Genomic DNA, 12,867 nt, shown 5'->3' with positions numbered 1-12,867 from the left:
CTCCTAATTGGCCATCTTGGATCCTCTCCTGCCCATTCAGGATTCTTGAAGACAGTAGGAAGACAGAAGAGTGGGGTGTCTGGACGTGCCCTTCTCTTCAGCTGCTCTCTCTGTCCATTATATCTATAATTTTCCTTCCTACTCTTCTGAATGAAGGTTTCCCAGGTTCCACCTTCACCAAGGCCTCTCCTCCTCTTAAGCCATTGCCCTGCCTTTCTCTCACCTGCCCACCTTACTGCAGCATGGTGCTCATGAAGTTGGTCTGTATTCACCACGTGTATGTGAGGTCCCTGAGTTTGCTGGCCTCAAACCCTGCAGGATTCAAGCCACTCTAGGTCCAGATGTAAGGTTCAGGAGTAGATGGTCTAAATGCACTGAGGTGAGAAAAGTAACATAAGAAAGGATTGATGAGATGGAAATCCCCTACATGGAGCCTAAGAAAGTCAACCCTGATATAAAGTTTGGAGGAGAAAGATGGGCCAAACATTGACAAATACAAGTCGGGCAGTTTGTTTTATTTTGCACCTGTTTATATACAGATGTATATTCTAATGTGCATAGGTGTGATGATGGGTGAGGCTGGAGGGTGGGCTTGTTGTACATATGAATGAAGTTAATTAAATTGTCACGTGGTCTTCTAAAATCTCTTCAGATTGATATTAATTATAGATAATGGAGAATTAAAAATGTGAAAAGTGAAAAACTACAAATTTGACCTCATATAATCAAATAATAATGCTAATATTAATCACATTTGGGTCATTATGAAATTAGTCCAGAACTGCCTAATTATCACCATGTTTCTTCATGTCATAAATACATACCACATATGTCAGAAAAACAAAATATGTTTTAATTTTATTGAATTGCAAGTTTTCATGCCTTCTTGGTCTTATGGCATTGGTGTCTAGAAAATCAGCAAATAATTTTTGTACAGGAGACATTGCTTATTAAATATGACTTTCTGTGAATTTAAAATACATCAGTACATCTTCACATCTGTGAATATATACAGTTTCATTGAAATCTATATATTGAGAACTCATATAATGAGAAAACTCATTTAAGTTAACAGTAGGACTAACACATGAGAAATAACAAGTATTTTCATTACGTGAAAAAGTTTCTGTAGTCAATAAACATGAATTGGCTCTTGTCTAAATTTATAGAAAGAGAATTTGTGATTGTGTGGACTTTATAATCAAAACTTGTTTATTAAAATTCATTCATGTCCAGACGTGATGGCTCACACCTGTAATCCCAACACTTTGGGAGGCCAAGGTGGGTGGATCACTTGAGGTCAGGTGTTCAAGATCAGCCTGGCCAACGTGGTGAAACCTTGTCTCCACTAAAACTACAAACATTAGCCAGGTGTGGTGGCAGGCACCTGTAATCCCAGCTACTTAGGAGGCTGAGGCAGGAGAATCGCTTGAACCCGAAAGGCAGAGATTGACAGCCTAGATCATGCAACTGTATTCCACTCCAGGTGACAAAGCAAGACTTGTGTCCACCACTCCCCCCCACCCCATACACAAAACAACTCATTCATTCCACAAATATTTATTAAGAGCCTACTTTGTGCCAGGATGGATGTACATCTCTGAAGAAAATACAGTTTTATCCTCAGAAATTTGTGTTCTAATAGGAGGAGAAAGATAACAGGAAAACAAGTAACTATAGACTATTTCAGGTGATGATTAAGTGCTATGAAGAAAAATTAAGCAGGTAAAGAGGATGTGAGATGTGAGGTATATTTTATGTAGACCAGAAAAGGCTCACTTTATTTACTGATATATATTAAGCTCACTGGAAGAAAATACAAGGAAAAGAATCCTTGTAGAATGTATAGCAATATAGACATTGAATATGCCCTAAAGCAAGATGTAGCCATAGTGGCCTTTGACAAACAGTCTTACTGAAGAGTTTAATTAGTCAAAAGTCAAGGACACTGAACAGAATATTGCTGAAAACTTATTGAATATTATTCTTGGTATCTGTGGTTATGAAATGTAATTAAGTACAAAATATTCTTTACACTGAAATAGTGTTTTTATTAAGAAGAGTTATAGAGATGATATGTCCAACTACTAGTAGGTAGCCTAGATTTGTTCACACTAAAGTAAACTTTGAACAGTTGAATATCTCCACTTCTTCTTGTTTAGAAGGTGAAACAATATATAACAAGGAAGGCTTATTACATAGAAATTCTTCACTGGTATGTGGGCCCTTCTGTATTTTAAATAAAAACAATTTCAGACACCATAATCAGCACCCAGAGGTGTTTTTGAAACCATGCTCACATTGGAGTGTTTAGGAAAGGCAGTGCTTCTGAGTTGCTGCTGCATGCCAGGCATTGCTCTCAGAAAAGGATAGTACAAGCCATAATGAAGGCAGAGCTTCCACCCTGTCCTCTTGAGTGACAGTGTGAAACATACTCAGATAAGGTTATGCTCCAAATACTGTCAAAGTGGAGAACTGAGGACTAAACTGGGGTCCCAGGGGTTGGGGGTAGGGGGAGCTTCTGGACAGGCATCCTGCAAGAAGGAACAGAGTGCCTGGTCCATAGTAGGCACTCACTGAGCCTGAGAACCTATTGTGTGCAACTTCTGTGTAAAGTTCTGTGGATATAAATGTAAAAACATGCTATTTCTGCTTTGCCTGAGAAGCACAGACTGTTTGGAGAAATAGACAAACTATAAGTGATAATTGCTTTAATAACTGAACATACAAAGTGTATGGTGTATGAGAGGTTCTCAGAAGAAAAGAATTTAGCAGAGTTTCAGAATAAAATACAAATTTCAGTATTCTGTAGTTGTCAAAAGACATATGAATGCAATTTTTAATTTCTATAAATACCAAACAAGGGTTTTTTATATTTTTAGATTTTCAGTTTTGTGATTCTTGCTAAATATGTGAATCTATTCTTGATCCAACATTGCTTCACAGACAGCAGTTTAATAGTACAGATTTCATAAGAGAACTTAACTGCTATAGGTTGTGGGAAAGTGACGGAAATGCAATTTTCCCTAGAAGATTTACATTAGATAGAGTAGTTGCAGGCTGTAGCATCTCCCCTGTAATTTTATGAGAATGGTATTACCCTGGCTTTCACAGTGTGATTGCTGGTTACCTTCTGTCAGTGAGCAACAGTCTTACTGCAAAGCAGGAGCACAACCCGTCTCTTTGTCTCCGTGGTCAAATCAATTACTTCTTAGAAAGTCGAATTTTTTCAAAATGACAATGTACAGGAGCAAACGCAGACATCAGAGATGTAAGTAAAATCTGACCCAACTTTTTCATATCACTGTAGTAAGGGAAACATACTTGATTTCTTAAAAGACCGATCATGACTTCTTCAGATACATTCTGGTCATAGAAAAGACACTGTAGCTTTTCTCACCCTAACCTTTATCTTTATTCCTGCAACATGCCTGAAAGATGTTTAGGGGAGAGGGGATAATTTGCTTGTTACTATGGAAACCCTTGGAAAGGTTTACAAAATCAACAGAAACAGATCAAATGCAATTTCAGTCTAGCCCAGCATTCTTCATTCAGGCATGATCACTGGACAGTTCTCCTTTTTGCTTTTCTAGGAGTGATAGATTTTCTTTCCTGGAAGTCTATTGAAAGGTTTGGGAAGCTAGCCTAAAACTTTCGTTTATTCATCCAATTTCAATTACAACTTCTTAAGGGGAATAAAACAGCTCAGAATGGAGGGTGAGAGTTAATTGTGAATGACAAGTTGAATATTTAACAGGATGTTATTCATTGCCAAACTTCTTGGTCCAGAGCATGCTAGTGACATAATTCACTACAGGCACCAATTCAAAGGGTTAAAAGGAGTCATCTGCAGTCTCCCCTAAAGGAACTGATTCTGGCTGAAAAGGAGCAGTAAAATTATCCTGGCCTAAAGTCCAGAACAAAGATGATTATGGAACTGAAAGCTATCAGGATCTCACGAAAAATCAAAGGAGTGTTCTAATAACACTATTTTATGGTAAAGCAATAAGCCTCTCATGAAAAGCTTTACAATCACCTTTCTCTAGTAAGCCTAACTCTTTATCACTTTATCTTTTCTATTGTCTAAAGTAAATAATACCATATTTAGCCCAAAATTGTCTGTCACTATCTCTATTTATCATCATAGGCAGGTAACAGCAACTTAATCTGTAGTCAAAGTCTGTACTTTTTCATTATTTCTTGTGATGTCTTTAAATGTTATCAAATATTTTGAAAAACAGTCTATCAGTTACAATTATTCTATCAAAAAGCCAATAAATCTTAGAAAGAATTTTTAGTGTGATAATTTATTCTTTGGTCTATTTTCACCTAAGATCTGAAAACTAGCATTTCTCCTGTTTAAAGAAGTTTCATGCACCACAGAAAGCTCTGAGGGCTAGGCTGCCAGTTTGATTCTATAAGCTTGATTGATTGCCTTTTGATGCCAGTTCTTTTTTGTGATAAAGAAACAACATAGGATAACTGCTACTTTTTTCGTATAAAAATGATTGGTGCGAAGTCTACAAATATATTGTTGTTTAATTTCCTTGTGATTTGCTCCTACAAGAATGAATCTAAATTATGCATGTACTTGAAAATCTTACGCCTTTACTCCTGTATCTTTTATATATCCCTCATCTTTTTTCTTTGTGGGTTATCAATGCCTTAATGCACATGGAAAATAAAAGATTTACAGAAAAATTACACTGAGTCTCTCCCCTTAAAATGTGCTTGCTGAAGTCTGTGATTAAGCCCCAGGAAAAAATTGTGAATTACATGAGACAAGTCAAAAAACGTATAATTATACAGGCATGAACACAGTAGGGTGTACTGGAATGATTCAATTTAAAAAAATCTAATGTGTTACTTAAATTTAATTGTGTCAGCTATTTTATGTTGCATTAAGTGTTTCTATATTCTAATAATATAAAATATCAGAGAGCAGAAACATAATAAAATTAAAGTATATTGAAAGCTTAGCAATAAAAGCAAATAGAATCCTTAAATGAATTTCTTACACTAACAATCTTTGCAAAAGTAGAATGTAATACAGTTGTTTGCCATAAAAGGGTAAACAGAAATACTGGAATTATCCCATCACCAAAACGCAGGGCATTTCCATTTTCAATCATATCTTTTATGTGTGTGTGTTTGATTATGTAAAAGGTGTAAACTCACCTAGAGGCAATTGTAATTCAATTAAGGCAATAAAGTACATTAAACAAAACCTCACTGTAGGAAAGAAGGTACAAAGTATTCTTATGATTTTCTTTAAAAATGAGATAGTACATAAATCAATTCTAATTTTTCTCATTATCCAAAGATTTAATATGATATCTTTTAATAAAAATAATTGTTTCCTTTCAGAGGATCTGACAAGAGGAATAGTAAAGGTGCATGTGGCTGTGTCAGGAGTTTGGGGGGGGGAAAAGGAAGAAAAAAAATACTTTAAAGAGAGATTTTAAAGCATAAATTGTACTAAGCCTTTGAAGATTCATCTGGGACTTTGAAATCCATTCTTCACTCATACTGAGATTAGCTATTTATAATTCATTATTACAAGAGGAGGAGAGGGAGGGAAGAGTGCCCATTTCCTTGCTTCTGATAGAGCAATTGCTAGGTAAAAGGAAGAGCTTTAGTATTCATTCAGATAGCAGATCTTACTTGTGCAAAACTGCATTAAACACTTTCAATTAGATACAGAATTTTTGAGTGGTATTTTAAAATGTTTGCATATATCAGATGCTAATATTGCCAGAGCCAAACAGGTACAGATCAATTGAAGGAATTGTAAACCTATTTTTACAAATCAAGTTGATTTAGAAATTAACTTTTAACTTTTGAGTTCATTTAAATATTATATATATATATATAAAAAATAACATTTATGAAGTTTACATTTAAATTTTCAAAAATTCATATTCTGTATAAACCAGGGAAAACCTGTTACTTGCCTTGCTGAAACTCCATGTGACCTTGAGAAAACATTTTTGTGTATAAAAGACACATGAAGATACATTTTAGAAAAATGAATGTTTTTAGAATACCGACTTAGAGGAAAAAAGAGTAGAAGCCATAGAATTTTGAAAATACCACAATACCTATACCACAGCAAAGAAAACAGTGTACATCGAGTATCAGGTTTGCAACATTTCATCTTATTTTACTGAATTGAAACAGATAATGTATTCTGAATTGTCAATAATATCTTTGGGTGAGCTTATCCACCTTATCCATATTATCATGGAAATACTTGATGAGCTCACTTCAAAATATAAATACTAGTCATCGTAGTCTTCTGCTTATTTTTGACCAATATCTATTATTTCTGTAGGTTGCAGTCTCTTCTGTAACTTTTGTAGACTGCACTGAGAAGGTGTTCTGTAGGGTACCTTCCATCTCTAACCTTCAGCTACTCCGCAACACAGCCTTCATTAGATCATTCCCCTACTCAAAGAATATTAATGGTTTGTCATTGACTAGATGGTGATTCTGGGTTTGTGAGCTTCAGATCCATGGGGGCCCATGGAATTACTATAAGGTCCCCTAAAATTCATATGAATATTAATCATTGTTTGTATAATGAAGAAATATATATGTGTATATAGACACACATACACACATACACACACATATATATACACACACACACACACACGTGCATTTAAAGTTCTAAAATATGTTTAATAAAAACAAATGTATTTAAAAGGTCGTACTACATTTATGATAGCTTTTTATACCATATATTTTATCTAAAAAATAACTATAGCAAATGCAGCTCTCATTATGTTTCAGTGTTCTTTTTTTAAAAAAATTTCATACTCCTGAAGTTTGAGAATCACTGAACTACAAAGTGAATACAAGCATGATGTTACAATATAGAAATTTACGTGATTGTTATCAGCCCACTACTTTCTTCCCTTCCTGGTACCACCTATATTCTAGCCTTTATCAAGCTACCAATTGTCAGCCAGGTGCAGTGGCTCTTGCCTGTAATCCCAGCACTTTGGGAGGCCATGGCAGAGGATCACTTGAGTTCAGGAGTTCAAGACCAGCCTGGCTAACATGGCAAAACCCCATCTCTACTAAAAATACAAAAATTAGCTGGGCATTGTAACAGGCACCTGTAATCCCAGTACAGGGGAGGCTGAGGTACAATAATCACTTGAAACTAAGAGGCAGAGGTTGCAGTAAGCCAAGATTGCACCATTGCACTCCAGCCTGAGTGACAGAGCTAGACTCCATCTCAAAAAACAAGCAAACAAAAAAACTACCACTGTCCCTGAAATTTACTACATACTCTTATCTCTATGCTTTTGCCCATCTGTCTTCTTGTTGATAGATAGCCTTCACCTACACCTACACACCTCTCTGTTGAAAGTTTAACTCACATGCCACATCCTTCATAAATGCTTCCCCAGTTTCTAAGTCAAATCACTCTTTCCATTTTCTCTTTTCAGTGCATATATTGGTTTTGTTTGTTTGTTTGTTTGTTTGTTTGTTTTTGAGACAGAGTCTTACCCTGTTACCCACACTGGAGTACAGTGGTACAATCTCAGCTCACTGCAACCCCTGCCTCTGGATTCAAGTGATTCTCCTTCCTCAGCCTCCCAAGTAGCTGGGATTACAGGTGTACCATGCTCTGGTAATTTTTGTATTTTTAGTAGAGATAGGGTTTCACCACGCTTCCCAGGCTGCTCTTGAACTCCTGATCTCAGGTAATCTGCCCACCTTGGCCTCCCAAAATGCTGGGATTACAGTTGTGAGCTACTGTGCCTGGCCTCAGTTTACATATTGTAATTTTTCTTAAAATTTCTACATTATGTCATATGTATAATTATCTCTTTATCCCACTAATCTCTACATTTGTTTCATATAAGGTGTTTTTTATTCTTGTTTAATGCATTCTCAGTGCATAATGTGATGTTTTGCCAATCAAAATCCATAGCTGTCTAGTGAAGTTTATTCACTTATATATGTATATATATTTTACCACTTCTTACTTTCCAGAGACTACTCTAATGGTAGGGCTATAGCCATGAACAAAACAAAATTTTACTGAAGATAAGATGTCACACAAATAAATATATAATATGCTATGTAATACTAAGTGCTATGGAGAAAAATAAAGCAATAAAGGAGAAATGGAGTTTTGGAACATGGAGTGGGGAATTTCTGTTTTCTACGGGGAAGTCAGGAAAAGCCACTTAATAAGGGGACATTTGATCAGACACCCTAAAGAAGTGAGGAAGTTGGTTCTGTTTCTCTTTGGATAGTTCCAAATAGAAATAGTATATGCAAAGTCCTTGGGGAATTTGGAATAATTGAAGGACCAAGAAGTAGTCTAGAATGTAGAGTGACTAAAGATGAGGTTAAAAAGCATCAGGAACATTGGATAGATAGCGTAGGACAGACAACAGAATTTAACTGAAAAGTATATTTCACTTGTAACTGAATTCAGACATAATACATATATACTAGCTTTTAGAAATCATTATGTTTCTAAGTAACTTGTGCAATATTTTTTAAATGACAATTTTTAAAATTATTTTTAAAAGAATTACTCTCCATATGCAGTAAGACATGCAGCCATTGGTTGGAAGAAAATCAAATTTTGATCATCCACAGGTCCAAAAGATATTGTTTGACCAGGAATATTTTCTGATTTATCTTCTTATAAAATCATTGCATTCTTGTTTATAAGAATTGAAATTAATTCTACCTCTCTTTAAAAATCTTCCTGTGAGAAAAAATTCACATTTTGATAGGATTGTTGTAAAGCTTTTTAAGGCGTTGACAGGGAAAAACAGGGATGTTGCCAGTCTCAATTGATGTAGACTTGGTAGAATTGGTCCCTTAGAGATCAGCAGTGATAATAGGTTTGATATTTTGTAACTTTTGGAATATTATTTTTCTTAGCTGTCACATATTTATTAATGCATTGTGTTTTATAGAAGTCTAGTTTAAAGGTGCTTGTTGAAATTGATTATTACAAATTAAATAGCAAGATAAAAATTATTATTTAAAACAAATACTTACATTGATAATATTGATACCATGATTTCTTTGTAACTGTGAAGGCAAAAGAAATAATGTGTTACTCCCAAATTATTTCATATATTAAATGTTGGTCTTCTTTATTACATAACCAGTTGAAAATGTGATCTAGGTTTTAAAACTTTTTTTTAAGTTACACCAGAAAAAAAAAAAAGAACAATTATTAGGCTTGATTGGTAAAGGCTCTGTAGAGGGCACTATTAAATTCAATCTTTTATTTATCTATTATTGATGCTTGTAGGGAATTCTGGTATGATATCTGCAATGTCTTCAGCCTTTTTTACTCTCAAGTTCTAATATGAATTCTATAACTGGTAGAAATTGAGAAATTGTAATTTTATAGATTCCTCTGTGGAATCATGTGTGCATGGATAGAAGCAGTACAGTCTGACTAAGCATGCACAATGGGACTGTAGATGCCAGTTTGAAAGCAGAGATGTACAAAGGCTGACTGATAACACCTCTGATACAGATTGACCTTAAATGGAAATACATATTGGTCTGCCACATATCCTTAATTCACAGGCTTTTACAGGCTCTAGCCTGTGACTGGTTCTGCCTGCAGAAATATATTCTCTCTCACTTTCTCTCTCTCTGTCTCTCTCAAAAATGGTGATGATCTATTCATGTATTTTTCTGTTTAACAATGCTCCACACACTCAAAGGTCACTTTTGTGGAGGGTGAGCATTTGTTCATTTCTCTTCTGTACTTTCAGAAAACAATTTGGCTATCATACATCACCTGCTCTTTTAGTTTTTCTTCTAAGAATCTGTGCTGCATTTATATCTACACTTGCATAAAAACCGTGGCATTAACTCTGTCCCCAGGTGTTCAGGTAAATGTTCTCTGCAAAGTATACTTTATCACTTCAAAAAATGTCACAGTTAAAAAGTAAGATTAATTTATATTTATTGATAAAAAATATACATGTGAAACAATATGACACGAAAATAAGATTGGTATTAAATGAAGATGTTAGTCTATCATTTTAACAAAGTGGTTTACAAATATTTTCTTTCATTTCATGGTTGTCTCTTCACTCTGTTGATTATTTTTCTTTGTTGTGTGAAAGCTTTTTAGTTTGATGCAATTCTGTCTGTGTTTGCTTTTATTGACTATGCTTTTGGGGACATATCCAAAAAGTTTTGGCCCAAACTAATGTCAAGTAGTTTTCTTCTAGTAATTTTAAAGTTGTAGGTCTTATGTTTACTTACTTAATTCATTTTGAGTTTATCTTTGTATATGGGGTGAAATAAAGGTCAAATTCCCTTCTCATATTTATGTAGATCCAGTTTTTCAACATCATTTATTGAAGCAACGATATTTTCCCCATTGTGTGTTCTTGGCACTTTGTAGATCAGTTGAATGAAAATGCTTAGATTTATGTCTGGGCTTTCTATTCTGATTCACTGGTCAGAATGCTTAGATTTATGGCTGGGCTTTCTATTCTGATTCATATATTTTGAGTATATATTTTAATATTAACCATAAGAGGTTAGTATTCATAACTCAAACAGGTCAATAGAAATATAATGAACAACTTGATTGAAAAGTGGGTAAAGAATGTGAAAAGTCATTTCTCAAAAGAAGACATACAAATGGTCAACATATATATGAAAAAAATGTTCAACATCACTAATCATCAGGGAAATACAAATTGAAAATTAAAACCACAATGATATATAATCTCACATCTGTTAGAAGAATTATTATAAAAGAGACAAGGTAACAAGTGTCAGTGAATATATAAAGAAAGGAAAATTCTTTTACACTGTTGGTAAGAATGTATATTAGTACAACCATTACGGAAAACAGTGTGAAGTTTCCTCAAAAAATTAAAAATAGAATTACAAAATGATCCAGCAATTTCATTTCTGGAAATATACTCAAAGAAAATAAAATTAGTTGTCTCAAAGAAATATCTGCACTTCCAAGGCCGGGCGTGGTGGCTCAAGCCTGTAATCCTAGCACTTTGGGAGGCCGAGGCGGGTGGATCACGAGGTCAAGAGATCGAGACCATCCTGGTCAACATGGTGAAACCCCGTCTCTACTAAAAATAATAAAAATTAGCTGGGCATGGTGGCGTGTGCCTGTAATCCCAGCTACTCAGGAGGCTGAGGCAGGAGAATTGCCTGAGCCCAGGAGGCGGAGGTTGCGGTGAGCCGAGATCGCGCCATTGCACTCCAGCCTGGGCAACAAGAGCGAAACTCCGTCTCAAAAAAAAAAAAAAGAAATATCTGCACTTCCATTTTTATAGCAGAATTATTCATAAAACTCAAGATATGGAATCAACATAAATGTCCATCCACAGATAAATGGATTAAATATATGATATATATCATATAATACATAGATATTATATCAGATATATATATACATCTATCATATATATCATACTTAAATTTCTACTCACAGATAAATGGATTAAAAATATGATTATATGAGATACATATATATATATGTATACACATACACACACACACCCCAGTGGAATACTATTCAATCTTTAAAAAGAAGGAAATCCTATCACTTACATCAACATGGATAAACCTAGAGGACATCATGCTAAATGAATAAGCCAGGTACAGAAAGATAAATACTGTATCATCTCACTAATATTTGGAATCTAAAAAAGTGGAACTCATTAATAGAAGCAGAGAGTAGAATGGTGGTTACCAGAAGCTAGGTGGGCAGGAAGGGTAATGAGAATATGTTTGTCAATGGATACAGAATTCTAGTTGTAGAAGCAAGAAGTTCAGGAGACCTATTGTGCACCGTGGTGACTACAGTTATAACAATATATCGCATGCTTGAACATTGCTAAGGGAGTAGATTTTAAATGTTTTCACCAAAAGACATCATAATGGATATGTTTAATTCATTAAGTTGACTTCGCCATTTAACAATACATGCATATATCAAAACGTATATATGTAATTTTTATTGTTAATCAAGGCCTAAAATAAAATAAAATACTGTCCTGAATGCAAGCAGTTTGATATGATTAAAGTAACCATTCATAAGCATCCATGCAGAATAGGAAGTAGTATTTTTAATGCTCTAACATATACTGTCTTTGAAATGTCAGAAAACAACTTTCTTTAAAACCATGATCTGGCCTAATTATGTTTTTTGGGAAATCTATCTTTTTGGTTGAGTGATATGAAAACACCAGTTTCATATGTCAATGGTTAAATCTAATAAATAGCAGCTATTACAGAAGTGTACAAGAAAAGGGGAGAGCAGGCACAGTAAGTGCCAGCACAAGTTGGCATTAAAAGCATAGGGCTGTTACAGTTAACCAGGTGTGATTACTTGATATACTACAAATATCTAATTACACTTGGGAATATATGTATTGTTTTTCTTTAGAATATATAAGGTTAAACTTTCTACAAAAAAAAAAAAATTGAGACTATGTTCAGTGTCATCAACAAAGATTAACTAGATGATTTTATTTTTGCAAGTGATATATCACTTTGAAGCGTTAAAGATTATCAGAACTTTTCTAGAAAGTTACCTACCTCCAACTAAACTAAAAATGCTTATTATGAGCATTTGAATTCTAATTTTACATATTTTATTGTGAGAACCTTGTTTTCATCCAAATGTAAAAACAAGTAGCTCTAAGTGAACTGGGTAACGTTTATAAAAGTGACAAATATATTGAATGTTTATCATGTGTCAGACACTGTTTTAAGCATTTTGTTATAGATGACTAATGTAATTTACATAAGAGAGCAATAATCAAACATAATAGAATAATGAAGCAATCTGTGACACTTCATTTTTATTATTTCAAAATAGTA

The 12,867-nt window shown here is 34.3% G+C and overlaps 1 protein-coding gene across 19 annotated transcripts in view; it reads left to right on the top strand.

The window, feature by feature from the left end:
- The window catches only part of RALYL (RALY RNA binding protein like), a 768,288-nt gene that overhangs the window by 487,213 nt on the left and 268,208 nt on the right, over window positions 1–12,867 (top strand). For 2 of the 19 annotated variants that reach the window (XM_074386926.1, XM_039464901.2), the window contains exon 1: window positions 2,543–3,271. The exons of 16 other annotated variants lie outside the window; for them this stretch is intronic. In XM_074386926.1, coding sequence (XP_074243027.1) covers window positions 3,085–3,271 — 187 coding nt within the window. In that variant the 5' untranslated portion in view covers window positions 2,543–3,084. Of the gene's footprint in view, window positions 1–2,539; window positions 3,272–12,867 lie in introns of those variants that run through there. One more of the 19 variants, XM_074386931.1, reaches the window with a different exon arrangement.

The sequence above is a fragment of the Saimiri boliviensis genome, chromosome 15 (assembly GCF_048565385.1).
Source record: "Saimiri boliviensis isolate mSaiBol1 chromosome 15, mSaiBol1.pri, whole genome shotgun sequence".
Classification (NCBI taxonomy): domain Eukaryota; kingdom Metazoa; phylum Chordata; class Mammalia; order Primates; family Cebidae; genus Saimiri; species Saimiri boliviensis.
The sequence above is the reverse complement of the archived record's forward strand: the minus strand, read 5'-3'. Positions and strand labels throughout refer to the sequence as shown.